The 27,808-nt window shown below is 42.3% G+C and overlaps 1 protein-coding gene across 12 annotated transcripts in view; it reads left to right on the forward strand.

The window, feature by feature from the left end:
• Positions 1–24,061, forward strand: part of LOC101711294 (PDCD10 and GCKIII kinases-associated protein 1) — a 97,326-nt gene extending 73,265 nt beyond the window's left edge. For 7 of the 12 annotated variants that reach the window (XM_004867676.3, XM_021246690.2, XM_087187442.1 and 4 more), the window contains 2 exons: positions 21,036–21,089; positions 22,602–24,061. In XM_004867676.3, the coding sequence (XP_004867733.1) occupies positions 21,058–21,089; positions 22,602–23,253 (684 nt within the window). In that variant the 5' untranslated portion in view covers positions 21,036–21,057 and the 3' untranslated portion in view covers positions 23,254–24,061. Of the gene's footprint in view, positions 1–18,599; positions 20,616–21,035; positions 21,090–22,601 lie in introns of those variants that run through there. The other 5 variants (XM_087187445.1, XM_087187444.1, XM_021246691.2 and 2 more) reach the window with 2 other exon arrangements.
• The last annotated feature ends 3,747 nt before the right edge of the window (positions 24,062–27,808 follow it).

Genomic DNA, 27,808 nt, shown 5'->3' on the forward strand with positions numbered 1-27,808 from the left:
TCATTGGGAATTGTACCTTTACATAATGCATCTTGGTTCTTATTTTTTCCCCATTCCTAGCCCTCCCTTCACACCCTCCACCCTTCCCTATTTACAAAGACTTTATTTCCATTTTTTCCATTTCTCAGCATTTTTCCTTTCCCTTCTTTCCTTTCCCCTGCCCCTCCCACTACCCCTACCCCTTTGGACCTTTTCTTCCTATTTTACATTATCAATTATTCATTCTAATCATTGGTACATTTTAGGTATACAATATAATGACATTCGGGCCGGGGATTTAGCTCAGTGGTTTCGTTGCCTGCTGCGCAAGCTCAAGGACCCGAGTTCGATCCCCGGTACCAAATATATATATATATAATGACATTCATCATTGGAAATTTGCACCTTTACCTTTAGTCTCTCTTGGTTCTTATTTTTCACCCTTGCCCAGCCCTCCCTTCAACCCCTCCAGTCCTCCCTGTTTACAAAGATTTTGTTCCTATTTTTCCATTTTCTCATATTAATCCCATTCCCTTCTATCCTTTCCCCTAGCCCTCCCACTTCCTTCCCCTTTGCCCCTTTTCTTTCTATTTCACATTACCTATTATACATTTTGTCCTTATCTACACTTTCAGTTTCTCACACCAGAGAAACTATTTGGTATTTATACATGTGTGTCCTATTTATTTCACTTAAGAGTATCACCTCAATGTGCAACCACTTAGCTATAAATGTCTCTAATTTCTCATTTTTTATGGCTGAGTAGTACTCCATTTTATAAAAAAAACCCCACATTTTCTTGATCCAGCCTCCAGTTGATGGGCATTTGGGCTGTTTCCAAGTTTTAGCTATTACAAACTGTGCTACTATGAACATGGGTGCACATATATCACTGTGGTATGATTCTTTTAATTCTTTGGGGAAGATCCCCAGCAGTGGAATAGCTGGGTCAAATGGGACTTCCAGTCCTAGTTCTTTGTGGTATCTCCATACTGATTTCCACAGTGGTTGCACCAGTCTACACTCCCACCAGCAGTGGAGCAGGGTTCCTCTTTCCCCACAGCGCTGACAGCATTTGTTATTGGTTGATTTCATGATAGCAGCCATTCTTTCTGGAGTGAAGTAGAATCTCAGCGTTGTTATCTCGAATCTATAAAGAACTTAAAAAGATCAGACCTCCCAAATTTAAAGACCCAATCTGAAAATGGGCATCTGAAATGAACAGACATTTCTCAGACAAAGAAGTAGAAATAGCAAATAAATACATGAAAAAATGTTCGACATCACTGGTCATTCGAGAGATGCGAATGAAGAGCCGTACTTTTCCAGAAGGTTTACAGAAGAATTTCAAAGATGGTACAGAGCGATTCTACACATGCTTCAGTCTGCTTCCTCGGATGTTACTAGCTTTCATACCATGCTCCATTTATCGAAACTAAGACGTTAATATTAGTACTGTACTTTTTCTCCACTGTGGCCCCTTTTCTAGGATCCAGTCCAGGATAGCATATCTCAATGAATCGTTGAGCCTCTCTGAGCTCCTTCAGTCTCTTTTTCTCACTTCTCAGTCTTCTATGACCTTGACTCATCGGATGAGCCTTGCTCAGATACTTGGTAGAATGTGATTAAACTCGTGCTTATGCTAATAAGGTGATTTAGGCTGGGGCCTTGACAGCTCAAGGTAAGGACAGTCACCAGAAAGGCCAAGTAACAAGAGGCTTTAGCTTTCAGTCCCCTTGATGGACCTCTGGTGGGTGGGTGGGAGGATCTGAGTAAAACTCTCTAAACCCTCACAGACTCTCTCCAGTTGGCCAGGTTGGTAAATGCACCTTTGCGGGAGGGTGGAGCACCCCTACCCCACAAGAAAGAAGCTCCTGCTCTTGACCTTTTTGGACTTTACCTTAGACATTTCATCACCTCAGTGCTCATCCTTATCTGTTACGACTCAGCGTATAACAAACCAGCAAATGTGAGTAAAGCATTTCTCTGAGTTCTGTGAGCCATTCTCACAAATTATTGAGCCCAAGGCAGGGGCTATCTTGGGAACCCCAAAGATGCTCCTGGGACTGAGGAAATCCGAAGGGCTTGGGAGCTCTCTGTCAAGAACCAAGAAGAAAGACTGAATGTAGTTTTTTTTATTGCATCACAACTCCTGATATGATTTTATATGGGTAGTTCGTTTGTTCACTGCTTAGTTGTAATTTCAGGGACTAAACCTGAACTAAAGCCTTTTGACTGAGCTACATCCCTAGCCCTTTTAAATTTTCATTCTGAGACAGGGTCTCACTAAGTCACAAAGTTGCCCAGGCAATACTTGAACTGGAACACTCCTGCCTCAGCTTCCCATAGTGCTGGGTTTATAGGTGTGCACCACCGTGCCCCACAGATGTGTTATTTATTTATTTTTTGACCAGTTGGTCCTTCTGATATTGAAGCCATAGAAATGAAGGTGTAAGGTTTTCTCTGACACATTTAGGCAGATACCCCACCAAAGACTGGGCATGCTGAATTTGCATTGCTACCTGAACCAAAGTGTGGTGAATTAGTCTAAGAAGCTGAGGTAAGGTGAGTTTCATCAGATGATCCTATTACAGTGATGGCCAAAGCATAGCAGAAGAAGGTCCACTGAATCCACATGGAAAAGATAGAACTGTACACACTGAGTGGGCAAACGTCCTCTTCATTCAGACTTTAGAAGTCATCTTCTCATGTAGACTCTGCCTGAGAATTTTCCGGGGCACACACACCCATTTTCTCAGAAACTAAAAGCCATCCCAGTCATACCCTGGCTCAGCACCACTGCAGTGCTCTGGTAATGATCCCTGAACTACAGGCCCAGTTCGCAGATCAGTTCTGATTCTTCCCCAAACAGTGCCCTACCTGAGTAGCTAAATTTAGGGCAGACTAGGTGATGGAAATCTGACTGGATGTGAGATTGTGTGTGTGAATGGTTGGCTCTCTGCAAGGTCTCAGGCACTTTCTCTTCAGACCCATCTGTGATGGCTTGCATGACTCTTTCAGCATACATGCATGGCTCTCCATACCCATGGGTTCCACATCTGTGGCTCCTACCAGACCCAGATGGAAAGTGTTTGGGGGAAAATGTTACACTGCTGCTGACATGCACTATCTAGTTAAGCCTTCAGTGGGTGCATCTGTACTGAATATGTACACACTTCCTTGTCATTAATCCTTGTTGTAACACTATTTACATAGCTTTCCATTGTATTAGGTATTATCAGTAAGACCTAGGGATAATTTAAAGTATATCATAAGCAGCCAACCATGGTGATGCACACCTTTAGATCCAACACTCTAGGAGTCTGAGGCAGGAGGATTGCAAATTCAAGCCAAACCTGGGCAACTTAGCAATTTATTAAGACTCTATCTCAAAATAAAAAATAAAAAACAGTAGGGGAGGTAGCTTAGTACAAAAGCCCTGGGTTTAAGGTTCAATCCCCAGTTCATTCTCTCTCTCTCTCTCTCTCTCTCTCTCTCTCTCTCTCGATAGAGATATAGATAGATAAATTGCAAGGGAGGATATATGTAGGTTATATGCAAATACTACACCACTTTTCTATAAGGGACTTGAGCAGCCAAGGATTTTATCACCTGGATCTTGTGGAACTAGATCCCTATAGACACCAAGAAACAAGTGCACATCAAGAGCACATTGATAAGCACATGAAGATATCTTGATTACCAACTCCAGGAGTTTTCAATTTTTTTCTTTAAATAACTGAATCAGACTTTCAATGAGGTACTTGGTGGGGGGGGTGTTAGAGATGAATTTCCTGCTGCTGCATTGATAGTGGGGCATGGATTATAGTGCCCGGCACCCCTGACCACCACTCACACCCACTGACGATGCTGAAGAGCATCACAGTATTATGGAAGGTAATGTGAAGGTTCTTTTGTGCTCACACTTTCTCCAGTGGCAATTTAGGATATCTATTTAAAAGGAGCTTAGAAGCTTGGAGAGACACCGTGAGACTCGCCCTGAAGTGACTGATGAGGGGCCAGCAAACTTGATGGAAATGATTGAAGCGCGGATGTCCTTCAGTGTTCAGTGGGCACCCTAAGCCTCCCCACCCTCTGACCTGTCCCATGTCAGTTCTGCAGCAAACACAACATGCGCGTCAAATGACACTGACTTTTACAGAGTCACACTGAGTCACTCACTTAGCCCGAGCACCTTTGGCCAAGATGTTAACTATTAGGTAAGGTCCATCTAGGAGCAGCAACCTGCCCTTTCTGACAGGGGATGGTGTAGGGATGGTCATTTGGTTATGCAGGTGTTGGAAGAGCTGAGAAGCCAAATGAGATGGTGAGGCGACACAGGCTGCCCAAGCGGGGAGACCTTTGTTCCCGCTGTGGTTTGAAAATATGTCCCCTCCCCCAACTCGTCTTGAACTTTAATCCTCAAAGCAGCCATGCTGGAAGGTGGGGCCACCGCAGCAGTGTTTACACCAGGAGGGCTCAGGCCTCATGGTCAGATGAGTGTGGTTATCCCAGAGCAGATTCCTGACCCTAAGGTGACTTACACTTGCCTTCTCAAACTCACCAGGGCCCCCTTCTTTCTCTTTCACATGTGCACCAGTTCATACCTGCTGCCATGTTGCAGTGTAGCAAGGAGGCCCTCATCATGTGGAGCCTCAGACCCTGAACTTCCCAGCCTCCAGAATGGAGAAATAAATTTGTTTTCCTTATAAATGACCAGATCTGCATATAGCAGCAGAAAGTGGGCTGAGACACCACCCAACGCCAAGAGACAGAAGCAGCCCCTAAAGCCATGGAGAAGGGCTGCAGAGTTGGTGCCACGGAGGGAGGAGCTGTTGGGCATCTAGAGCTGTGAGAAGATAGAGACAGGGAAGAGAGAGAAAGGAAGGAATCCCCTGGATTCTCCCTTCTTCCCCTTCCAGTCTTCACCAGCCCTTTCCACGGGTGGAAAGTAGACCCAGAGGGCAAGGGAGCCTCAGCAATATGGCGCCCTGACAATCTGAGCCAAGCAAAACGAAGTCAGGAAATGGATCAGAGAGCAAACTGGCCATGGCAGTACAGTGTCTCGGGTTTGTTCCAGCCACTCCTCAATCATTTAATGTTTAGTTTGTTCAAACGAATCCCATATCTTTAGATACTTGGCTCATTCCAATTTTTCCCTGTTACACCCCCATAGACAAGGATAATAAGGTAAATATAAATTAGAACATAGAAATAAGCAAGTTCTGGAAAAGAGATAGTTTTTAGACATTTAAGACATTGTAAAAAACTGCACCAGTTGTGGATGTGATTGGAACAGTTACTACAGGTAATAGTTTCTGCCCCAAACAATGTTCTAACCAAGTGGTAATGTGGGTCAAGTTGGTTTGGCCCAAATCGCTTGTCACCAAAAGAATCCAGCACTAATGCTTGTGACCTCACCGTTTGCCAGATGCTCACCAAGCCACAGGCTTCTTAAGATGTTGACCTCCCTCTTTAAAGAAAGTGCACTTAAGCCAACCAGCAACTTAGCAAAACAAGGAGGCCTGAACTGCCTTCCTACCTTTACAGCACAAAAACAGTGGTTCGCAAAGTACAGTCCCCAGGCAGCCTCAGCATCATCTGGGAGCTTGGTCTCAGGCCCCCTACAGACCCAGGTGGGTGCTTAAAACCCTGTGCTCTGCACTCTGTGTGACTTCTCGGATCCTCAGCCTGTGCCCACACACCCAGCCTTTACTCAGTAACGACCTGGATCTCACCTACTCCCTGCAGGAGCCTACTCAACAGGGATTAATATCCAGGCAACAGGGACCTACCTGGCTTCTCAGAACTTAGCCAGAACAGCTGGCTGTGGTGGCACATCCCTGAAATGCCAGCACTCTGGGAGGCTGAGGCAGGAGGATGACAAATTCAAGCCTAGCCTGGGTAACTTAGCTACTTAGTGAGACCCTATCTCAAAATATAACATAAAAAAAAAGACTGGGGATGTAGCTCTGGGTTCAACTCCCAGTACAAAACCCCCCAGCAAGTGTCCAAAGGGCTGACTGTGACTAGCAAAATTGGGCAGTTCTGTGTACATTCTGATACATTCTAAGCTAATCGTTCATTAAAATTTTGCCATTTCATATACAATATTCTTAATAAAACACAAATAATAAGCATTTTTCCCCTTAAGCCCTTCCAGCTGGGCCACGTTTACTTTGTGGTTTTTACCTCCCAGTTCACAGCCTTGTGCCCTCCCCTTGCTCACACCATGGGCAGCCACAGGGCTGCGAGCAGCACCGAGTGGGCTGCAGGGAAGAGCAGCCTCGGGAACTGGCCCAGCAGCCTCCTGTCCACCAGGAGGGAGAGCTAGACCTGCCCACACTCCACACGCTCCTTCCTGCCTCAACCCCTTCCACAGAATGTTCCCCAAACATATGAGGGTGGAGACGGACAGCGACCCAGAGGTTTGATGAGTGCTTGTGTGAAAGGAGCCTGTGCCTGGTTACAGGAGCCCTTTGAATCTGCCATGCTCTGCCCCGGCTACGGAATAAACCCCATATGCCTGTCCAGTGCTGCTGGAAGCCCTGCCAGATGGCGGTGCCCTGGCCACCAGGACTTGAAGGTGACAGTAACTGTCTACAGTATTTACCATGTCACCTGCTCCTAACTTTGCCAAGTGGCTATTTGTGCCACAGCCCTTGAGTTTTTGAGGCCCTTTCTCTAAAGTCCCGCCCTTTAAAATAGAGCAATAACTAGTAAATACCGCCATCTGGTGGTGAATGGGTGAAACCACACCTATAAAATTGTGTCAAAAGCCAAATCAAAAGTTGCGTAAGTTACTGGCACACAGACTGCTTCTTGTGGTATAATCCGGTGAATTCAGAAAAACAAACAAACACCCAGAACCTACCAAGAGAGATGCCAGGACATAATCCTAATATGAAAACAATAACCACAATATTAATGATAGGAACACTATCCCACTGTCTAAATTTATAACCTTAGGCAAGTAGTATAAACCTTCTGTGCTCATTTGCTTATCTATAAAATACTGATCCCCAAGCAGGCATGGTAGTGCACAACTGTAACCCTAGCACCCTGGAGACCGAGGCAGGAGAGTCACCACAAGTTTGAGGCCAACCTGAGCTACACTGTGAATTCAAATTCAGCCTGCACTGCATAGAAAGACCTTAACACAAAACACCAAAATAATAATAATAAGTAAAATACTGCTCCCACTTAAAAGAGTTGTTGTAAAGTTTAAATTCATGAGTATGAAAAGTCCCTGAAACACCTTGATACATAGTAAACACACATGTTAACTGCAATGTTGATTACACACACTGACAATATGCCAGACATGATAGTAAATGCTTCACATATTTTTATTGTATGAACTTAAAAAACAACCGTGATAAGCCGGGACTGTTATCATTCCTTTTTGCAGATTAGACAACAGGAGTTCACAGAACGAAGAAACTTGCTGAGAAGTCACTGCCTAAGCCAGCCACATGGTGCACGCTTGTAATCCCAGCACTTAAAGAGGCTGAGGCAGGAGAATAGTAAATTCAAGCCTAGTTTAGGCAAGTTACAGATTTAGTGAGACGCTGTCTCAAAACAAGAAAAAAGTCCCCATCTATCCTTCCAGCACTCTGGGAGACTGAGGCAGGAGGGTGGCAAGTTCAAGCCCTGCCTGGGCAACCCAGTGACTTAGCCTATGTCTCAAAAGAAGAAAAATTTTAAAGAAGTCTGGGGATATTGCCCAGTGCAATGGCCCTGGTTCAATTCCCAATGCCAATTTAAAATTTTAAAAAGTCACAGGCTAATAAGTGGGGCAAGAACTCAAGTCTGACTTCAAAGCATTCACTGACTACTGTGCAGGGCTGCCCGTGTGGTGAGAGGACTCTTTCTGGGGTTTACATAAACTCCATCTGCTCCCTACCTTTTACCTGGTCCCCTCCCTCCTTGCATGCAGGCATGTGCGCAAACACCATATGAAAGTATTGTGTGAAACATACAACTCCCCTCATGATAACAGCTATCATCTTGATAGTAGTTTTCCCCAAAGTATTCCACAAAACATAATTTCTGCTGGTTGCTAATAAGTTTGTTATGAAAAAATTTCTGTGGTCAAATAATTTTGAAAAATCCTGGTCTAAGCCACCTGCTGGCAAGACATATGAATTACAGCCCCATTGTGAGCGTGTTGAGCAGAGTGAAATAGTTCCTCTGTAATACCGTGGATGTGTTCATTTTAATTTCCATTGTTCCAGGCAGGATACCAGCCAGCCCCTTTTGGAGAGGAAACCTATGACTTTACCTCTGTATACAAATGCCTGGTGCTAGGTGGCGCTAACACCTATGTATGGTAGCACATCAACTATTGAGAATGCATAAAATGGATTATTTGATGGTGCTGATAATAAAACCCTTAAGATAATCTTTCTCCAAAACAATCAAATCTCAGCCCCTTCAGGAGAAATATAAACATACCAAAAATGCTTGTCTGTATGTTTTCAAAGCTTGCTCAAAAAGGAAGAAATGACTCTGCCAGAGGAAATAAGCTGGGAGGACTGCAGTTTATCTTCTAGTCCAGGAATGGAGAACCTTTGAGAGCTTTCAGTGATAACCAGCGGCCTGCTGCAGTGTGAGTGGCACAGGTTCACCACCACTGTCTCTGTCCTTTTTCACCAGTGCCCTGTGTATTGTCTGGGAAGCTGGACCCACAGTCTCTAATTTTAGTTATTTTCATTCATTCCTCTTGAGTCAGGAGCTCTGTACCCATACCCGGCAGTGGTTCATTAAATACTTGTCAACTTCACCTGCTTGCCAGATTCCAGAAAATCCAGTATTAGGCTTTCTAAACACTAGCAAGTTGGGGTTTTTTTTGAAAGCAGAGTTGACATTTAAGCATTTCATTTTATTATAGGCCTCTTGCAAATACTCCAATTACCTGCTATAAACTCCAACTGCTTCCCAGCAGGTGCTTTGAGGTCCTGTTTAACATAACCCTTGAAGCAGAATGTCCTTGACCCTTGGAACTGTGCCAGGGAAGGCTGGCTGTCTGCCCAGCTGGGAAGGGGGAATCAGTCTCTCCCATCCCTCTCAGGTTGTGCCTTGGCCTATGGCTTGGGAGCAGCAGGTCATATAAGTGTGAGATTTGATCATGGAAAGGAACAGACCCTCTACTGGAATAATTTATAAAACCTAAGCACTGCCCACTTATTCCCATCAGTCACTCACCAAATAGTGCTTCCTTTGAATAACTTGCTCCATGTGAACTGGACTCAGGCTTGTAGAGGCATTTCCCGTGAGCAGCTTGTGTGCCACTTGGGGACACAGACTGTGACCCACACCAGAGCACTGGAATGAGAGTCCCTCTCTGGATGGAGCAGCAGCTTGAGGACAGCATTCTGACCCCCTATTGCTTCCAGAGTTCTAGTGCCTAGGACTGTATGTTGGGCGAAGTCTCTGAAGAGATGCACACAGTGACACCCTGTGAATTCAGAAAGCCTGGTAGTTTTGTGTGCTCTTTTCCAAGATCTTTTTCCATGGCCTTCTTTAAACAGAATATCTTAATATCAGTATTTTCCTAGAGGTTTTTGGGTCCTAATCCAGAATGAGAAGAATAAGAACTGATGTTAGATCAGTGCTTTTTCCCTCTTACGCTTTTGACATTATTTTAGGCTGAACAGAGAAGTTGTAAGAAAAATGCAAAGAGCCCCCATATATCCTCTACCAGAACTGCTAAATAGGAACATTCTCTTCCATAACCCTAATGCAACGCAAGAAAGCAGACAGACTATTCCTTTGGCTCTCATAATAATATTAGAAAATTAACATTGATTTAATACTATTACCTGCACACTTTATTCACGTTTCTCCCACTTGTGCTAATAATGCCCTTTATCAAGAAAACTGTGTAGTACATTCAGTTGTTATGTCTCCTTAGTCTCCTGCAATCTGGAATAGTTTCTTTGTCTATCTTTTTTTTTATAGAATTACATTTTTCTTTTTTTTTTTTTTTTTTTTTGGTGCAGGGGATCAAACTCGGGACCTTGCACTTTCAAGGCAGGTGATGGAACCACTGAGCTAAATCCCCAGCCCAGCATTACATTTTTTAAACAAGACAGACCAGCTGGTTTACAGAATGTCCCTCATGTTTCAGTGGGGTGTAAGCAATTTGGGCAGGAAAATCCCAGAAGGGATAATGACTTCCCAGTGTACCCTGTCAGGAGCTCTAATTGATTAGTCTCATTCTGGCTACATTACATTGATCACCTGGTGAAGAGTCAGTGTACCAGGTGTCTCTACCCTAAAGATACCATTTCATCCTTCAGCATGTTGGATAGGGGTGTGAGAAGACACTTTGAGGCCACCTATCCTGTTCTCAAACTCTCGCTCATTGGCCCCAGTATCCACTATAATTCTTTTTTGAATCAATTATTATGATGAGAAAAGTCATATGATGATTTTTCTAGCTCTCTTGTCCCTTGTGTGTCTGTTAGCAGGATTTCTACTTGTAAGGCAGAGCAGGCCTTTCCATTATTTATCTCATTGTAGACCCATGAATCCTTGTTACCTTTGAGGGACTGTAATCTTTTCTATTAGTAGTGTTCATTTTGGTATTCTAATGGTTCCAGACATGGCCAGTAAGAACCCCTCCAGTCCAGCTTCTGTGTTAAGTACATTTTTGTCTGTTCCTGTCACTCTTCACAATAATCACTGTTTAAAGGCAGCTTTTTCTGGGTGGATCGAACCCTTTCCTCTATTCCCTGCACTTCCTGATGAACACTGTCCATTTCTCTGCCTGATTAGAAAACTTTTGCCTCTTCATAGTCTTCCTCCTTCCCCCACATCCCTCATTGTGAAACAAGGAGACTCTACCAGTAACTGATGAGCATTAGCATGGGCATCTTCAAACACGGAATTATTTAATTCAACACAAAACTCAGGACAGTCAACCCCCCACACAGAGTCAACTCCCAACACAGGAGCAGGTGGCACGAGCAGTGGAGAGACACAGCCACCCTAATGGTATTTGTTTTTGCCCTGTGTAAACCAAGTGATGGTTGTGAAGGATTTGCCCTTTGCTTCCCTGTTGCTTTTTTATATTCCAAACAGAAAGCAAATTTTGATTCTGCTTAGCAATAAAGGGCACACAACAATCGAGTTCTTAACTTTAAGCTAGCTGTTGCCAAAAGGGAAGCAGAGGAGAGCAGGTAAACTGCTCCGTTGGGACTCAGTCTTATATTTTTTCTACTTTCATGTGACCATGCTGGATGAGGAGTATTTCCTTTCTGCCCCTGGACAGAAGAGAAGTCCTTGCTAAAAGTACTATGTGGGTATGTGGTGACTGAAAAGGAAAGTGAATTGAATTGGATCTACCACATCACATGAGGAAGAATAGGTGCAGATATGGACATGCAGGGACTGGGACTGGTTGCCTTAGTCCCTCCCTGCCCACCAGCAGGTTATACAACCTTGGACAGTAGAGCTGTCTAAAGAATGTTGCTGGAGAGGAAAACACAGGGTGATGAGAGGGCAGAACCTGGAATCAGGAAGAGTCTGCCTCCACTGAGCTCTATACGGTACAGAAGCATGGCCATCCGGTAAGGACGGGGTCTACAGGAAACCCATATGGTGAGCCTGAAAGGGAAGTTGGGTGTGTGTTGGGGACCAAGCTAGGAAGCAGATCCTGAAAGGGGAAAGACTATGAAAAGCCTGGAACGGCATGACTCTGAAGAGCAGTATAGATCCTGTGCTTTTCAAGGGAGGAAGGGGAGACTGAAAGCCACCTATGTCTAAGAAGCAGGGAATGATGATGTGGGAGTTGGGCTCTTAAATTCCCGCAGTCAGATAGGCTCTGTGCCATCGGCCCCAGCAGCACGATGTTGGAAATAGGGCCTCCAGCTTCAGCTTGGATAGGGGTCCTCAGGCCCAGCCTCTGGGAATCCAGGTTATCAATCACGATGTACCTCCTTCCCTTCCTTCTCCCCGTCTCTTCCTCCCCTCCTTTCTTCATTCCTTCCCCTTCCTTCTTTTCTTAACTTTCTTCCCTCCTCCTTTCCTTCTTCCTCCCATTTTTCTTCTTTCCTTCCCCACTTACTGCTCTTGAACTCAGCACCATAAAGCTGACCTGAAATTTTTCAATGATTAATATTTTACAATGGCTACAATTACATTATCACAATCCACAATCTGCCCTCTTTGTTTCTCACACACTTCTGAGCCCCTTTCTTCTTTTCTTGAACTTTTTCTTTAATACCTCCGCTACTGCTTGCTTTCCTTAGAAGAGTCCTAGATGAGCAAAGGCATTGCCAGCAGGGAAAGGGTAAGGATCTCAGAGCCAGTGCAGAAGAAGGAGAGGATGAGACAGGGGGAGAGGAGTTGAAGCTGAGGAAGAGGTGCCCATGGTCCATGTTATCTATCCTGTTTGCCCATCTGACCTATGAGTTAGCAGCAGAACATGGGGGCATAAGTGGGGAGCTGGGGCTGGGAATAAAATCCTGGGCTTTGAAAACTGGATCATTTAACTGAGAGTACTTCAAGTCTCTCAGTAATTTCTGTCTCTGTGGAACTGATGTTGTGCCTGGAGCTTATGTCTTGTAGATGTGTCAGAGTTGATAGAGATATGAAACTTGCCCCTTACTCCAGAACCGAAGACTCTTGGGCATTGTTGATACTGTGATTAGTGTTATTAGTCATACCAATTAGACTGTATCTTTCATAAGTGCAAGGTGTGCATCTTTTTGAAAAAAATTTAATATGCTGTATTTAGCAATGCTAGATAATAAGTGATTTATGCTTACTCTGAATATTAACTTGGGTGCATCCCAACAATGCTATCAGATAGGTATATTGTTTATCCCTGTGTAGAGATGAAACAGCTGAGACCCAACCAGGGATTTCTCTTCCAGCACCTACTCATAACTCTTAGGTGACATGGTCACCATATGAGAAATGTCTTGATTGGTCACAGGTTCCCCCAAAGGCTTACAGGTCCTGTCCTCATTTTTAAGCAGTAGCCATTAGAAAATCCATTTGCTCCACAGGTATCTGTTACATGTCCCCAGTGCAGGCCCTGTCCCCAGAGCTGAGACTCTGCTATAAGAAAGGCCCTGCCTCACAGCACTCCCTTCCTGGTGTACAGAGTGGATCAGATTCAAACCTGTGATTAAATGCCCTGTAGTAGTAACACCTTCTAGGGAGGAAAAGGAAGGACCATCAGGAGAGGAAGGTGACAAATGATGTTCGAATGACACAATGGACAATCTACTTATTTGTTAGTCTTCCCAGGAAGAGTTAAACAGAGGATTTGGTGCCCAAGAATGGAGTGACTTGTAAATGTGTTTATTCCCTGTACTGCTAGAAGAAATTATTACAGATTTGGGAGTTTAAAGCAACTGAAGTAATTTTCTCAAGGGCCTAGGGGACGGAAGTCTTGAAATCGGTGTCACTGTGCTGAAATAAAGGTGATACCAGGGCCATGGTCCTTCTTAAGTTCTAGGGGAGAATCCGTTCCTTGCTTCTTCTTTGGCTTGTGATCTACTTGCTCTAATCTTTGCCTGAGAGATGACATTGCCACCTCCTCTGCAGTCTGTGACCAAGGCCCCATCTCATAAGCACACATGGAATTGTACTCCGGGTTTACCTGATAATTCAAGCAAATCTCTCTATCTTAAGATTCTTAACTTAAACGCAGCTTCACATCTGAGAAGACTTTGTTATTCCTTGTTAGGTAATATTCACAGAGTCAGAGATTAGGGCAGAGATCTCTTTTAGGGGTCTGTTTTTCAGCTTTTAACAAGTTATTTGCGGATTTTATTTTTCAATGTAGTAAATATAGTCCCTTGTAACCAACTAACCAATCTATTACCCTTAAGTGCCTAGTGTTCCATTTTTGGAACACCCATAACAATAGAACATAAGAAAACTTTCTCTTCAAATTCTTGTTCCTTGAATTTTTCTAGGTAATATATATATGAATTTCATGTAAAGACTCAAAAATTGCAATCTTTAGTGTAATGGTTTAATTTTTTTATTTTAAGGAAGAAACTTCATTGAAAATAATATCAAATATACAAGAAGAACAGTCATTTACATAAGACTACATAATTAATATTACATAATTACAAATTTGAACTGAGGATTTATTAGCAAGGAAAAAAGAACAAATCTTTTCAGCCCTGGTTTTTTTAAGTTAATTTCCTATTAGAATAAAAGTGATACCAAGTATCTGCTCTGTAGACCAAAAGAAAAATGACAGCACTTAAGCAAGTGTCATTTTTAAAGGATCCTTATTCACTAAAAAATTAAAATATGCAAAAATTATAACTACCACCATATTACAAATACACATCCTTCACCCAGACACTACATGCATGAAATGGAAAAAAAATTATATTAACAAGAAAAAAGAATCTACTTACTTACGTAATATTGCTTAGAGAGTACATACAGAAATACCACATTTCAATGCTTCTTTGCAAAAGTAGAATTCAAATGCACATAGATCTACATTAAAAATGACCCAGTGAGTGCAGTGGCACTTACCAATAATCCCAGAACTCTAAGAGGCTGAGGTGGGAGGATTGCAATTTTGAGCCCAGCCTGGGCAACTTAGAAAGATTCTGCCTCAAAATACAAAATAAAAAAGGTTTGGATATGTAATTCAGTGTAAAGGCCCTTGGGTCCAATCCCCAGTACGCCCCCCCCCACACACACACACAGGCACACACACACAACCAGTAATAAACATAATGTATTTATAACTTTCATTGTAAGTTTTTCAATGCCTTTGATTAGAATAGAGAGGACAGAAGATAGTCCCATATTTTGACATTTATTGGTATCTTTCTATCTATGCATTTGCTTTTATGCTCAAAATGTTCTGTGAGAAAAGAAAAGTTTTCCATCCTCCCTGTACAGGATTCTTCTCCAGTATGCATACTATCATGAATCTGAAAGGAATTGAGATGTTTCAAGGCTTTCTCAAATTCCTTCTTTTCATAGGGCTTCCCTCCAGTATAAGTTATTTCTTGTATTTGAAACTGAGCAAAAGTAGAGAAGGCTTTACCATACTATGTCATAATGCTTATGTCAGTGAATTCTTTTTTATTCAGAATTGAACTGGCACTATAAAGTCCCATCTCACATAACTCACATTCACACGGGTTAGTGCCAGTGTGTAACCACATTTGTTTTAATTCTTATAAGAGAAGTGCTTTCCCATATTTCCTATAATTACAGGATTCCTTTCCACTTCCAATTCCTGCCTGCTTTAAAAACAAACTGGCAGAATCAATAGATTCTCCTCATACCTAGCATTCATAATCTTCAACTAAATCCAAGAGGAGTAAAGTCATTCCATGTTGCCTGCTTTTATTAATAGGGTTCAACAACAGTGAGCCTTTCCTGCATGTGAATGTAATTGAAATAATACGTTTTATTATATTGCCATTCATTTTATTTCTTTCCAGGGTCTGTTATTCCATGTATTTGAAAGGAATTAAGAGCATGAAAGTATTCTTCACATACTAGATACTTGTAAGGCCTGTGTCTAGTGTGCATTGTCAAACATATTTGAAAGTTTAGACCAATTAAAATTTCTTCGTATTTCTTTCACTAGTAGAACTTATTTCAGGAATGGGCCATTGTGTTTACCTAAAGAAAGAGCCAGGAAAGCTTTCTTACATTCCTCTCATCCATAGGAGTTCTCCCCATCAATTCCTGTGCTCAAAAGAAATTTGAATGTGTCCAGGCTTTCCAGGATTGGTTACATTCATGTTTGGCTCCACGGTGAGTCTTTTCATGCACTTGAAAAGAAGCAGAATCCTTGAAAGCTTTCACACATTGCTTACACCCACAAGCTTTCACACTAGTGAATATATTAAAAATGGGGGGGGGACCAGAATGAGCCAAGGCTTTGACACACAGATGAAGGTCATAGTTTTCTATCCAGTGAGGATCCTTTCATGGACTTAAGAAGAGTAAGAATCCATGAAGACTTTCCCGTATTCCTTTCCACATTCTTACCATGCTGATTTTATTTTTTTGGACTTTCTCTCCAGTGTGAATTATTTCACAGACTTGATAAGGTCCACAATTCCTGAAAGCTTTTCTGTACTGCTTACATAAACAGACTTTCTCTAAATTGAGAATAGTTTCATGAACTTGAACCAAAAAACCTGAGTCTTCACATTCCTTACAGTTATAGAGATCCATCTATAACTGAGTTATAACTATTCATAACTAAGTTTTTTATTGAGTTCTAAAGGAACTAGAAGAGATGATATGAAAGAGATTCATGCTCCAGTTTGAGTCTTTTCATTGACTCAAAAAGAATTAAAATCCCTGAGGACTTTCCCACATAGTTTACATTTATAGGGTTGATCTCAGCTGTGAATCCTTCCATAGATTCTAAAAGTACTAGAAACCCTGAACACTTTCTGACATTCCTTATATTTATAGAGTTTCTCTCTAGAGTAAATATTTTCGCTAACTTTAAAAGAACTAGGGTCACTAAAGGAGTTCCCATGTTCTTGACATTCATACAGTTTCTCTCACTTATGAATCCTGTCATATCTTCTAATGGGCCTATAACATGTGAAAACTTCTCCATGCCATTTGCACTCATAGGGTTTCTCTCCTGTGTGAATCCTTTTATGGGCTTAAAAATGACCAGACTGTGCAAAGGCTTTTCCACACCCTATAAATTCATAGGTAAACTAATTCATTTAATCTTTCCAATGAGATCCTTCATGAACTTTCAAAGAACCAAGGTCACTGAAGAATTTCCCACGTTGTGCACAATGACACAGTTTCTCTCCAGTGTGAATCCTTTTATGACTTCCGGTGGTCCTAAAATGTGTGGAAGCTGGTCCATGTTTTTCACAGCAATATGGCTTCTCTGCAGTGGGAATCCTTTCCTGCATTAGAAATGAACTGTAACTAAAAATATCTCTTCCATGCATCTGACATAATGTCAGTATGTCTTGTGTGACTTTTAAGAGAATTGACTGATTCTGCACATTCATTAAAATGGTATGTGTTCTCTGCCCTGTGATTCCTTTCATGTCTTGGAAAGCAGTGGTGATAAGTGAAGCCTTTACCACATTGTTTATAGGTATATGATTTGTATTCATATTCTTGATTCTCATACTGTTTGTACCAGGTGTCAGTCACTATGCAGCTCTTAAGAGATGAGGGACACATGGAGAGTACTCCAGAAAACTTGCAATCATACGGTTTTACTCCAATGGGAATCTTCTTGCTAAGACTAAGATTAGAAATATGGGTAAAAATTTTCCAGAATACCAAACATTTTTACTTTCACAAGCTTTCTATACATTGCTATTCACAAATTAACCATGTATCCCATTTCATAAGGCAGCTTTCGTGTGCTTTGTAGTCCCACCTAGTCAGGAGGCTCAGGTGAGAGGGTCCCTTGAAGCAAAGAACTTGAGACCAGCCAGGAAAACATGAGATCCCATCTTACATTTTCTTTCCAGTTTTTACACCAAACTTACAAATTATTATCTTCTAACTTTTTTCTAAGAAATATCAAGCTTGTAAAGATTCCTGACATCAATCTCTATGAAATTTCTGCTGTGTGGGATCCAGCAGTGCCCATTCCTCCTGAGTGAAGTCTACAAACACATGCTCCAAGGCCACTGAGTCCTTTCCCAGCTTCCAGGGTGTTCTGGAAGCCTCCCCATAGTTCCCATGGTCAGTGAAGGTCACGGCTGAACTGTGAGAGGCACCCAGAGTTCTTATGGGTAGAGGGAGACACATTAGAAAAATCATTTGATCAGATGCTGACCTCCATGCAGTGTAATGAGATGAGCAGCACCCCACAATCCATTCTTAGAAAGCAACAGTAATTTTCCTTGTAGGAAAAGGCATATAGGGTAGCATCCTAAGAAATACAATCATGATTGAAAGAAGAAGGGAGAACTCTTGGCCTGATACCGGGCTTGAGTGAAAACTGAACACTTGACCATGGGCCACAAGATCACCATGGACCTGCATTGCTATCATGACCTGGGTACTATCTCATCCCCCAAGTCATATGGTTGGAGATGCACAGCAATAGTCTATCATTAAATGGAAGGGATATATGTGTGATTGACCCAGATCAATTCCAGAGGGTACAAGTAAGTTACATGAGGAAGTTGCCTAGATGCCTATGGCTCCTATGCCAGGTCTATTGCCTTCTGTTTCCCAGCATGCACCTATGGCCCCATGAGGTGGACCATAAGATCAGCTATCAGAGGAAGAGTAGGCTAGGACCTGGTTTACGAAGGCTCTGAATGTTATACTGGCACTACCCACACATGGACAGCTGCAGCATTATAGCCCCTTTCCACGACATCCCTGAAGGACAGTGGTGAAGGGAAATCATCACAATGGCCAGATTCGGGCAGTAAACCTGGTAGCATATTTTGCCTGAAAAGAGAAATGGCCAGATGTGTGACAGTGTATTGATTCATGGGCTGTAACCAATGATCTGGCCAAATGGTCAGGAACTAGAAAGGAGCATAACTGGAAAATTGGTGACAAAGATATTTAGGGAAGAGGTGTGTGGATAGACATCTCTATAAGGGCAAAAGCATGTAAAAATATTTGTTTTCCTTTGTGAATGCTCACCCCAGTGTGACCTCAGCAAAAGAAGACTTTAATAATCATGTGGATAAGATGACCTGTTCTGTGAATAGTGGCCCATCTCCTTCTTTAGCCACCCCTGTCATTGCCCATTGGGCTCATGAATAGAGTGGCCATGGTGGCAGGGTTGGCGGTTATACACAGACTCAGCAACATGGACTCCCACTCACCAAGGCTGATCTGGCTATAGCCACTGTTGAATGCACACTGTTCCAGCAGCAGAGGCCAACACTGGGTCCCCAACATGCCAGCATTCCCTGAGTTGACCAACTTGCCACCTGGTGGCAGGTTGACTATATTGGACAATTTTCATCATGGAAGTGACAGTATTTTGTCCTCACTGGCAAAGAGACATATTTTCAATATGGATTTGCCTTCTCAACACATAATACTTCTACCAAAACTACCATCTGTGGACTCATAGAATGCCTTTACCACCATCCTGGAATTCTGCAGAGCATTGCCACTGACCACCAAGGAATACATTTTACAGTCAAAGAAGTGAGGCAATGGTCTCAGACTCATGGAATTCAGTGGAACTGGAACCGGAATTCACCATGTTCCTCACAGCCAGAAGTAGCTAGATTAATAGAAAGTTTCAATTGTCTTTTGAAGACACAGTTACAGCACTAGCTAGGTGCCAATAGCTTGCAGGGCTAGGCCAAGGTTCTTCAAAAGGCTGTATATGGTTTGAATCAGCATGTACTACAAGGTACTGCATCTCCCACAGCTAGGATTCACAGGTCCAGGAATCCAGGGGTGGAAGTGGGAATGGAACCATTCAGCATTACCTCCAGTGATCCACTAGCAAAACTTTTGCTTCCTATTACTTCAACCTTATGTTCTGCTCACTTAGAAGATAGAGTCTTAGTTTCTGAAGGGGAAGGTTTATACCAGGAAGCACAATAATGATACCACTGAACTGCAAGCTAAGACTTCCCCATGATAATTTTGGTCTCACTATGCCTCTGAAAAAACAAGCTAAAAAAGGAGTCACAGTGTTGTCAGAGGTGATTGACCCAGACTATCAGCAGGAAATTGGACTACAACTCCACAGTGGAGGAAAAGAATATACTTGGAGTGCAGGAGGAGATAATGCCTCTTGGCATTATCATGCCCCATTATTAAAGTCAAGGGGAAACTACAAGACCCTAATCTAGGCAGAATGATAAATGGTGCAGACCCATCAGGAGTGAAAGTATGGATCACTCCACCAGGGAAAGAACCAATGCCTGCTGAGGTACTTGCTGAAGGCCGAGCCAATACAGAATGGGCACTAGAATAAGCTCATTCTAAATACCGGTTTCAAACCCATGATAGCTACGGAAATGAGGGTTGTCACTGAACTATTTCTCTCCAAATACCGGTTCTATGTTATAATGTTCAAGTTATCAAATGTTAGGAACAAGCATCACCCAGAGACAACTTGTCTTCTATTCTGGGGAGGGAATCAGTGCCTTTCTGTTGTACACAGGATAGTTCTAACATGTTAGGCATAATTATGAGCTTGTCTTTGCATCTGGATGCCAGATTAAAGAAATGTGCCTGGTTGCCAAGTTGACAAAGGGTGGATTGTGATGGTTTATGGATTACGTCAGTTTAGAAATTGGGTAAAGAGAAGCTTAACTAATTCCAGCCCCTTGGGCCTAGAAGACCTAACTAAGGGTGGCTCTTGCATGCCTCACCCTTGGGTGATTCTTGGCCTGGATGTTGGAAAAGGGAAGCGAGGAAGGACACTGCTGCTTCTGTTCCTTTGGAGGAGCCCCAGTCTTCACCTGGGAGGTCATCTCCTGCCTTCTAGGGGACTCTTCCACTTCCAGCCCACATCCAAAACCCCTCCAGTGTAGACTCTCAGTCTTCCACGGTAGACTCATCACCCTCTTCATATAAACTGCACTCACTTGGGGCACAGCAGTGAGCTCCAGATCTTCAACTAAATCCTCAGGTCTCCAGTGTGCAGCCAGACCCTCTGCACTCTTCCTCATCGGACTCAGCAGGTGTTCACTGTAAGTCAATTTTGTAAAGTCATATGTATTTGTATAGTTTGTGTTATAACTGTAAATTCTGACTGATAGGACATAAAAGGAGGGAAAGTTTGTTTTGGCTCATATGATCAGTTGACCCTGTTGTTTGGGGCATATGGTGATACAACTTGTGGCAGAGGAGGGCTGCTCAATTCATGGCACCTGGGAAGTGAGAGAAAGAGGACTGGCCAAGATCTCTGCCACTAGGACTGTATGATCCAGCAGATCGATGTCAGAGAGGTGACATTGTCCTGGGTATACAGTGCCCTCCCTGATCCATATGTTACCCTTTGTTGAAATTTTCAACTCTTCATTTTGAGCATTTGGGAGAATAAAAGCAAACTGAATTCCTGCTACCATGCCATTCATGATGTTCTCTCCTTTCTATACTTTCTTTTCCAGGTGGTAACAAAAATTAATCCAGATGGGGTGTAAGTGCTGTAAAATGATACAAAGGTAAAGTTGAACAAAGCCTTGATTCAAATGGAGGAATCTGTGCTTATTAAGTCACTTTCAAAGACCATGCATGTAACAGCAGTTCAAAATAATAAGAATATTATCAAAAACCTCTTACATACAAGTATGAAAATACCATGTTGAAATCCAATATGAGATAAAATTAACAGACATTAGCAATATATTAAAACAATAATCATAACCATGATGATAAAGGCCATGAAGGCATTCAGTGCATTTAGATGGCCTGGGTTTCAATCCACAGTGCTATTCATTGTGAATTTGGCATGATTTTGATCCCAGAGGACCTGCCTGTGTTCTAGATTTTTAAACTTTTCCTCACTGCCCAGAGCATGGGGCAATCGCTGTCATTCTCTGTGACTGGGTTCAGTTTGGATCAAATATCCATTTCTCCAAAGAGCTTTAAGAAAAGAAAAGCTTGGTTTTCAGATGATGCCTGAAATGGGATCTATGAAAATAAACACCCCAGGTACATATGTACCTTTGTTTTGTCTGTATTATATTTCAGAAAAATGTAATATGAATCCCAAAAGAAGGGAATGAAATTAACTGATAACCTTGCTTCCTTAACAAATACTCCACACATACACATATATGTTTTACTGTACCATGGTCATGTGATATTTGGCTCTATTCAGATATTATGCCGGGCATGCTGATGCATATCTGTCACAACAGCACTAAAGAGGATGAAACAGGAGAATTTCCATAAATTGAAGACCAGCCTGGACACATAGGAAGTTCGTGGCCAGGTGTATTGCATAATGAAACACTGTCTCAAAAAAACAAAATAAAGTAAAATATTGGTTAGAAGTATATTCAGTCCCCTATAACCATGGGTTCCGTAGTCATAGAACCAACCATAGACAGATCAAAAATATTCTGAAAGAAATTACATCTGCACTAAACACATAAGCACTTGTTTCTTTTTATTCCTCCCTAAACAATACACTGTGATAGGTATTTATGTACCATTTACATTGTATAAAATTTAAGTAATGTAGCACTGGATTATTGAAGCAGAAGTGAAAATGTACATAGGTCATATGCACATGCTGCTCCATTTTCTGTAGACAACTTGAGCATGTACAGATTTGGGTCTTGAAGGCCATATAGGCAGTTCCCCACACATAGTGAAGGAACAGCTGTTTTCTTTATGTTGCTACAGATTTCACACTTATTATTTAAGGACTTCACAATGTTGCATTGAAGTGATGTAGCTTCAGTACTTAACACTTGCTTTTCCTCTTAGAGGACAGCTGTTCCTCTTAGTTTTATTTTAAAATTTTGTGAAAAACCTTGTACTTTTCCATTTCCCTCCTTTTAGATCTCTTCTTAAGCTCTCTTTCTAGTAGTAGGACATTCTTATACCAAAAATGTCTCTGATTTAGACATAGGATTAAAAGCGTAATTCCAGGAGCTAGGGCACATGACTGTGGGCTTCTCCATCATGATGCAAAACTGACTGATTTTTGTTCCTCTCACCTGCAGCTACCTCTGTGACCCAGCTCAAGTACCGTCCCCCGATTATGTGAATGAAGTAAGCAGTTCCAAGTTGGATGAAGACCATACTGTTAAATTAAAAGGCCATCTGAGCAGCGAGGTTTTGGTGCATAACAATGCCCTGTCCAGTGAGGGCTTGAGGAGAACTGAGAGCAGAGGCAGAGAAGCTGGCCCACAGGAGCCCTGCAGGCCTCAACAAGGATCAGTCTCTCAGGAGGACATGGGACATGGACACTGTGCCAAGCCTGGAGGCACTGCCAATGGCATCGTGCCCAGAGCCTCTCCACAGTTCCTCAGGAATCCCCAACCCAGCTCTTGGGTCATCACTGCAGAAGACATTCACCCATCTCAGCCCTTCCTGGAAGGCAGGGATACCAGGAGCCAGGACTGTGTGCTTCCCTCCTTGGAAGAGACTCCAGCCATGGGAAAAGGAGACTGCAGAGCTCCTGCTGAGACAGAGAGTCCAGTCTTGGAAGAACAAGGCCACAGCTTCCTGTTGCCAATGCCGGATTACCCTCCACTGTGGGACCTGGCTGCAGACAGCCATGGGGAGGTGGGGGATGAGGATGAAGCGGTGGCAGAAGCCCTTGCAGCATTAGAAGCAGCTACTGCAGGAGAAGATGTGGATGAGGCAGATTAGCAGGCAGAAGTGCTGTGGCCAGTGAGCCAGTGCCATGCTGAGTAAGAGGAGAGGCCTGTGCTCCTTGGAATGCAAGCTGAGCATTGGCCAGCAAGCCCTAGTGTGGTTTAGGAGTTGTTTACATCCAGCATCTGTTCCTATTCTGGGTGCCTGAGCTGTGCTGCTTCTCCAACAGTTGTAGCCTCACTGCATCAATGGGCCCTCACTGCGGACAGGAGAATGAACATCAGAGTGAGCTGCTGTGCCCCTGTCCATGGAACATGCAGAAACTGAGCACCCTGCTTGCCAACTGTCACAGTCCTTGGAACATCTGGTACAGATGGCAAGAGAATGCTATCCTGTCCCCACTCCCAATCCCAAGGAAACACAATCACTGAGCATCTGGTTCAACTGTAAATCCTTTGCCTTGCTTGTGAGAGCCAAATTTTGTACCAAGCCTAGTAAAGGTAACTCCCCCTTCAAAGTGCCTACCATATTCAGGGAGACACCCAGGGAATTGATAGCTAACCACTTGTTGGACACCAGTTAGGTTGAGCAGCTTTCAGGAGGACTGGAAGTGAGCAGGAAACAAATGGTTAGTCCTTAGTGTGAAAGGAAAACACCTGGACCTTAATGTTTTTTACACTGTGACTTTTTAAAAATCTCCTTTGTGACTGGGGAGCTTGGGCAAAATCATTGTGAAAACTTCTTGTCTCATATTTGGGCATTAAATTCGTGAGTTTTAGGAACAGGAAAACCATATATGGATAGTTTTATGCCATTAAAAGTCTGATCCCAATTAAAATATACCATTTTCTTTGTCTCGGTATGACTCAGGTGGTTCTGACATAGCTCCTTGTAGAACTGAGAAGAGTTGAGATGGTCAAACTTGTAGAGAAAAAATATAAACATGCCAGGTATTTTAGTTTGCTGTTTTGTAACCTAGGCCCTGAAATTTCACTGACCTGCAGCAAATAATTCATCTTTTCTCATTGCCTATCTGTTAAGTGAAAGCCTAATAATATGTACTGTAAAGATTCACACACTTGCCTGGGACACAGTAGGCAACCAGAAATGATATCTTATGAATTAGATTTATAAAGATTTTTACAACCTCACAACTGAACACTATAATATGGTGAAGTATTTACACTGCTCTCGTTTCATTTCAGTACTTATTCAACAGTTATAAAACATGATTTCAAGTGTTCTAGCATCTTTAAGGATGGTGCTCTTACAGATGCTTAATAAAAAATTCACAGCCTGGAGTTGCTTGGTATTGCAATGACAAACCATCTCTACGTACCTAGTTTCTCAGAGCCCTTCAAATACAAACTATTGGCCTTATTTATTGCATTCCATGTGTATTTAAAATTGGACTTAGTATATCAGATGCGTAGGAATTCTGATTGTGTGTTACTTCCCACAGTTTCCCAAGTTCCTCAGCTGAGATTCTGTGCAGTCACATGTGCTGAATGGAAGTCTTTTCACCTCTAAGAGGAGCAATCCAGCTTAGGAGAGCAGACCTTGAATCTGTGACTTCCGTGCTCCTCCTGTCATGATAGCTTCCTTTTAGTTCCTCATGATTCAATTTGACCCATGCCTATGGCTCCCTCATTTGAAAATGAGGCTCAAACCCAGACGTTACATATGAGAAAAAGATGAAGGGTCAAAAATACTTTTCTCTTTAGGACTTTCCACGTGTATAATTCACACTTTCCACTTCCACTTCATTGGTCTACATCTGGGTATTTGGCCACATTAGCTGCAAAAAGAATTAAGAAAAGCCATCATTCTAGCTGGGGGTTTGACTTTCCCAAATTCATTTGAGATATATTTACAGAGAAGACCAAAAAAATGGATTTTGAGTGTTTATTGTTTTGGGGTTGTGTTTGTTTGTTTTGGGGGGGTTGAGGTGGTCCAACTTACACTCTACCACACCAGACTCTCAAGTCCCAAAGGCCTGGCATACAGCTGGTTTACAATAGGTTGAAAGTTTGTGTTCATATTGAGCATGACATAGAAGGAGATAAAGACTTCCATTCTAGGGAAGAAGGAATGGACACCTCCTGCCATCCCAGCTTCCTTCTGGTATCTCCAAAATGCACGGGAGAAGAATATTCAGATAAGGGGTATTGGTCCAAACAGAACATCCCTTTCCAGAAATACCCTTCTGCATGGCGCACACATACCATTTGACATTTGAGAGCTGCTGCAAAGTGCACATAACTGGCAGCTCTCTTAAGTGGCAAAGATTCTCTGTCAGGTAACTAACTGCTTCAAAAGGTTAAACAGCCAGCAAAAATCTTAATCTTTCTTAAACATATCTAACCCTTTTCATCTTTATTGCAATACTGAAGCTGCACCAGATGACCTCAGAGGAAAAGTCAGGATATTTCGTTGAAAAGAAATTCCAAATTGCAGCTTTATCTAGCAAGTAGTCTATGGCTGTCTGAGCATCCTGCTCTGTGTGGTGTCTTCTGTTGTAGCCTGGTGCCACCTCCTTCAGAAAGTGATGATGAACATAAATGAAGCTTTTCAGATATTCTGGACAATTATAGACACAAATGCATTCTGACTGGGAAGCACTAAGTATCATTAGGCCCAGACTTCACAATTCTCTACTCGTCCTGGCCAGTTACATGGCATGTTGTTTCTTGATTTTGATTTAAGATTATTTTATTTCTCTATTTTAAATGAAATAACATTTAAAAATACATATAAAATTCTCTTTTACAAGGGAATTTAAACTATCAAATAAATATGAAAGGAAGTGTTTTTCCTTGGTTGCCAAGGCAGAGAGTAGTGAATTGTTATACCTCACAAATCAGATGCATAAATGTGTGAGAAGTGGAGGTGTCTAACAGATGACATGCCCATTTTCCATGCTCAGTAAGAGTGGCCACTGGTCATTTCCCTTTCTACCCCACCCTACCTCTCTGCCTTTCTCGGTTCTCTACCTATCTCACCCATCGGTACCAACTCTTGCTCTTGACCTTAGGTTTAGGTTTCTTAACTTTTCTGAGCCTTAGTTTCCTCATGTGTAAACTGAAGATCCTTCCAATTTTCTAGCATTGACAGGAGTGCTTGCTAGACCAGCAGATTTCTGGACCTCACTTCTTTTTTTTTTTTAATTAATTCTATTGGTATATTTTAGGTATATTATATAATGACATACATCATTGGAAATTTGCACCTTTACATAATCTCCCTTGGTTCTTATGTTTTCCCACATTCTCCTGCTCTCCCTTCAACCCCTCCATCCCTCCCTATTTACAAAGATTTTGTTTGCATTTTTAAATTTTCTCATGTTAATTCCATTCTCTTCTTTCCTTTCCCCTACCCCTCCTACTTCCCCATCCCCTTTGCCCCTTTTCTTTCTATTTCACATTATCTATTATACCTTTTAGTCCTTATTTACACTTTCAGTTTCTCACACCAGAGAAACTATTCAGTATTTACACGTGTGTCCTGTTTATTTCACTTAAGAGTATCGCCTCAATGTGCATCCATTTAGCTAGAAATGTCTCTAATTTCTCATTTTTTATGGCTGAGTATTCCATTTTATAAAACAACCACATTTTCTTTATCCAGTCTCCAGTTGATGGGCATTTGGGCTGTTTCCAAGTTTCAGCTATTACGAACTGTGCTGCTATGAACATGGGTGCACATATATCACTGTGGTATGATTCTTTTAATTCTTTGGGGAAGATCCCCAGCAGGGGAAAACAGGGTCAAATGGGACTTCCAGTCCTAGTTCTTTGAGGTATCTCCATACTGATTTCCACAGTGCTTGCACCAGTCTACACTCCCACCAGCAATGGAGCAAGGTTCCTCTTTCCCCACAGCCCCGCCAGCATTTGTTACTGGTTGATTTCATGATAGCAGCCATTCTTTCTGGAGTGAAGTGGAATCTCAGCATTGTTTTCATTTGCATCTCTCGAAGGACCAGTGATGTTGAACCTTTTTTCATGTATTTATTTGCTATTTCTACTTCTTTGTCTGAGAAATGTCTGTTCATTTCAGATGCCCATTTTTGGATTGGGTCTTTAAATTTGGGAGGTCTGATCTTTTGAAGTTCTTTATAGATTTGAGATAGTAGACCTTTGTCTGAGGAAGAGCAGGTGAAGATTTTTTCCCACATTGTGGGTTGTCTCTTCACCCTGCTGGTGGTTTCTCTTGCTGTGCAGTAGACTTTTAATAAGAAGAGATCCCACTTGTTGATTATTTGTGCTAGTTCATGGGCAACTGAGGTTTTGTTCATAAAATCTTTTCCTACACCGGTGTCAAGGATTCTACCTAACCTCTGTTCCAACTGGTTCAGAGTTTCTATTTTAATATTTAGATCTTTAATCCATTTTGATTTTACTTTAGTGCATGGTGAGAGATACAGGTCTAGTTTTAATCTTTGGCAAGTTGAAGCCCAATTTTTCCAGCACCATTTATTAAAGATGCTATCTTTCCTCCAGTGAGGGTGTTTGGCTCCTTTATCAAAGATGAGATGGCTGAGTGTGTCTGGAGTTGTTTCTGTATCTTCTAATCTGTTCCACTGGTCCTCAGGTCTGTCTCTTTGCCA

Source organism: Heterocephalus glaber, unplaced genomic scaffold (assembly GCF_053883595.1).
Source record: "Heterocephalus glaber isolate CG9 unplaced genomic scaffold, H.glaber_assembly_v1.0 deba00001509, whole genome shotgun sequence".
Taxonomy (NCBI): Eukaryota; Metazoa; Chordata; class Mammalia; order Rodentia; family Bathyergidae; genus Heterocephalus; species Heterocephalus glaber.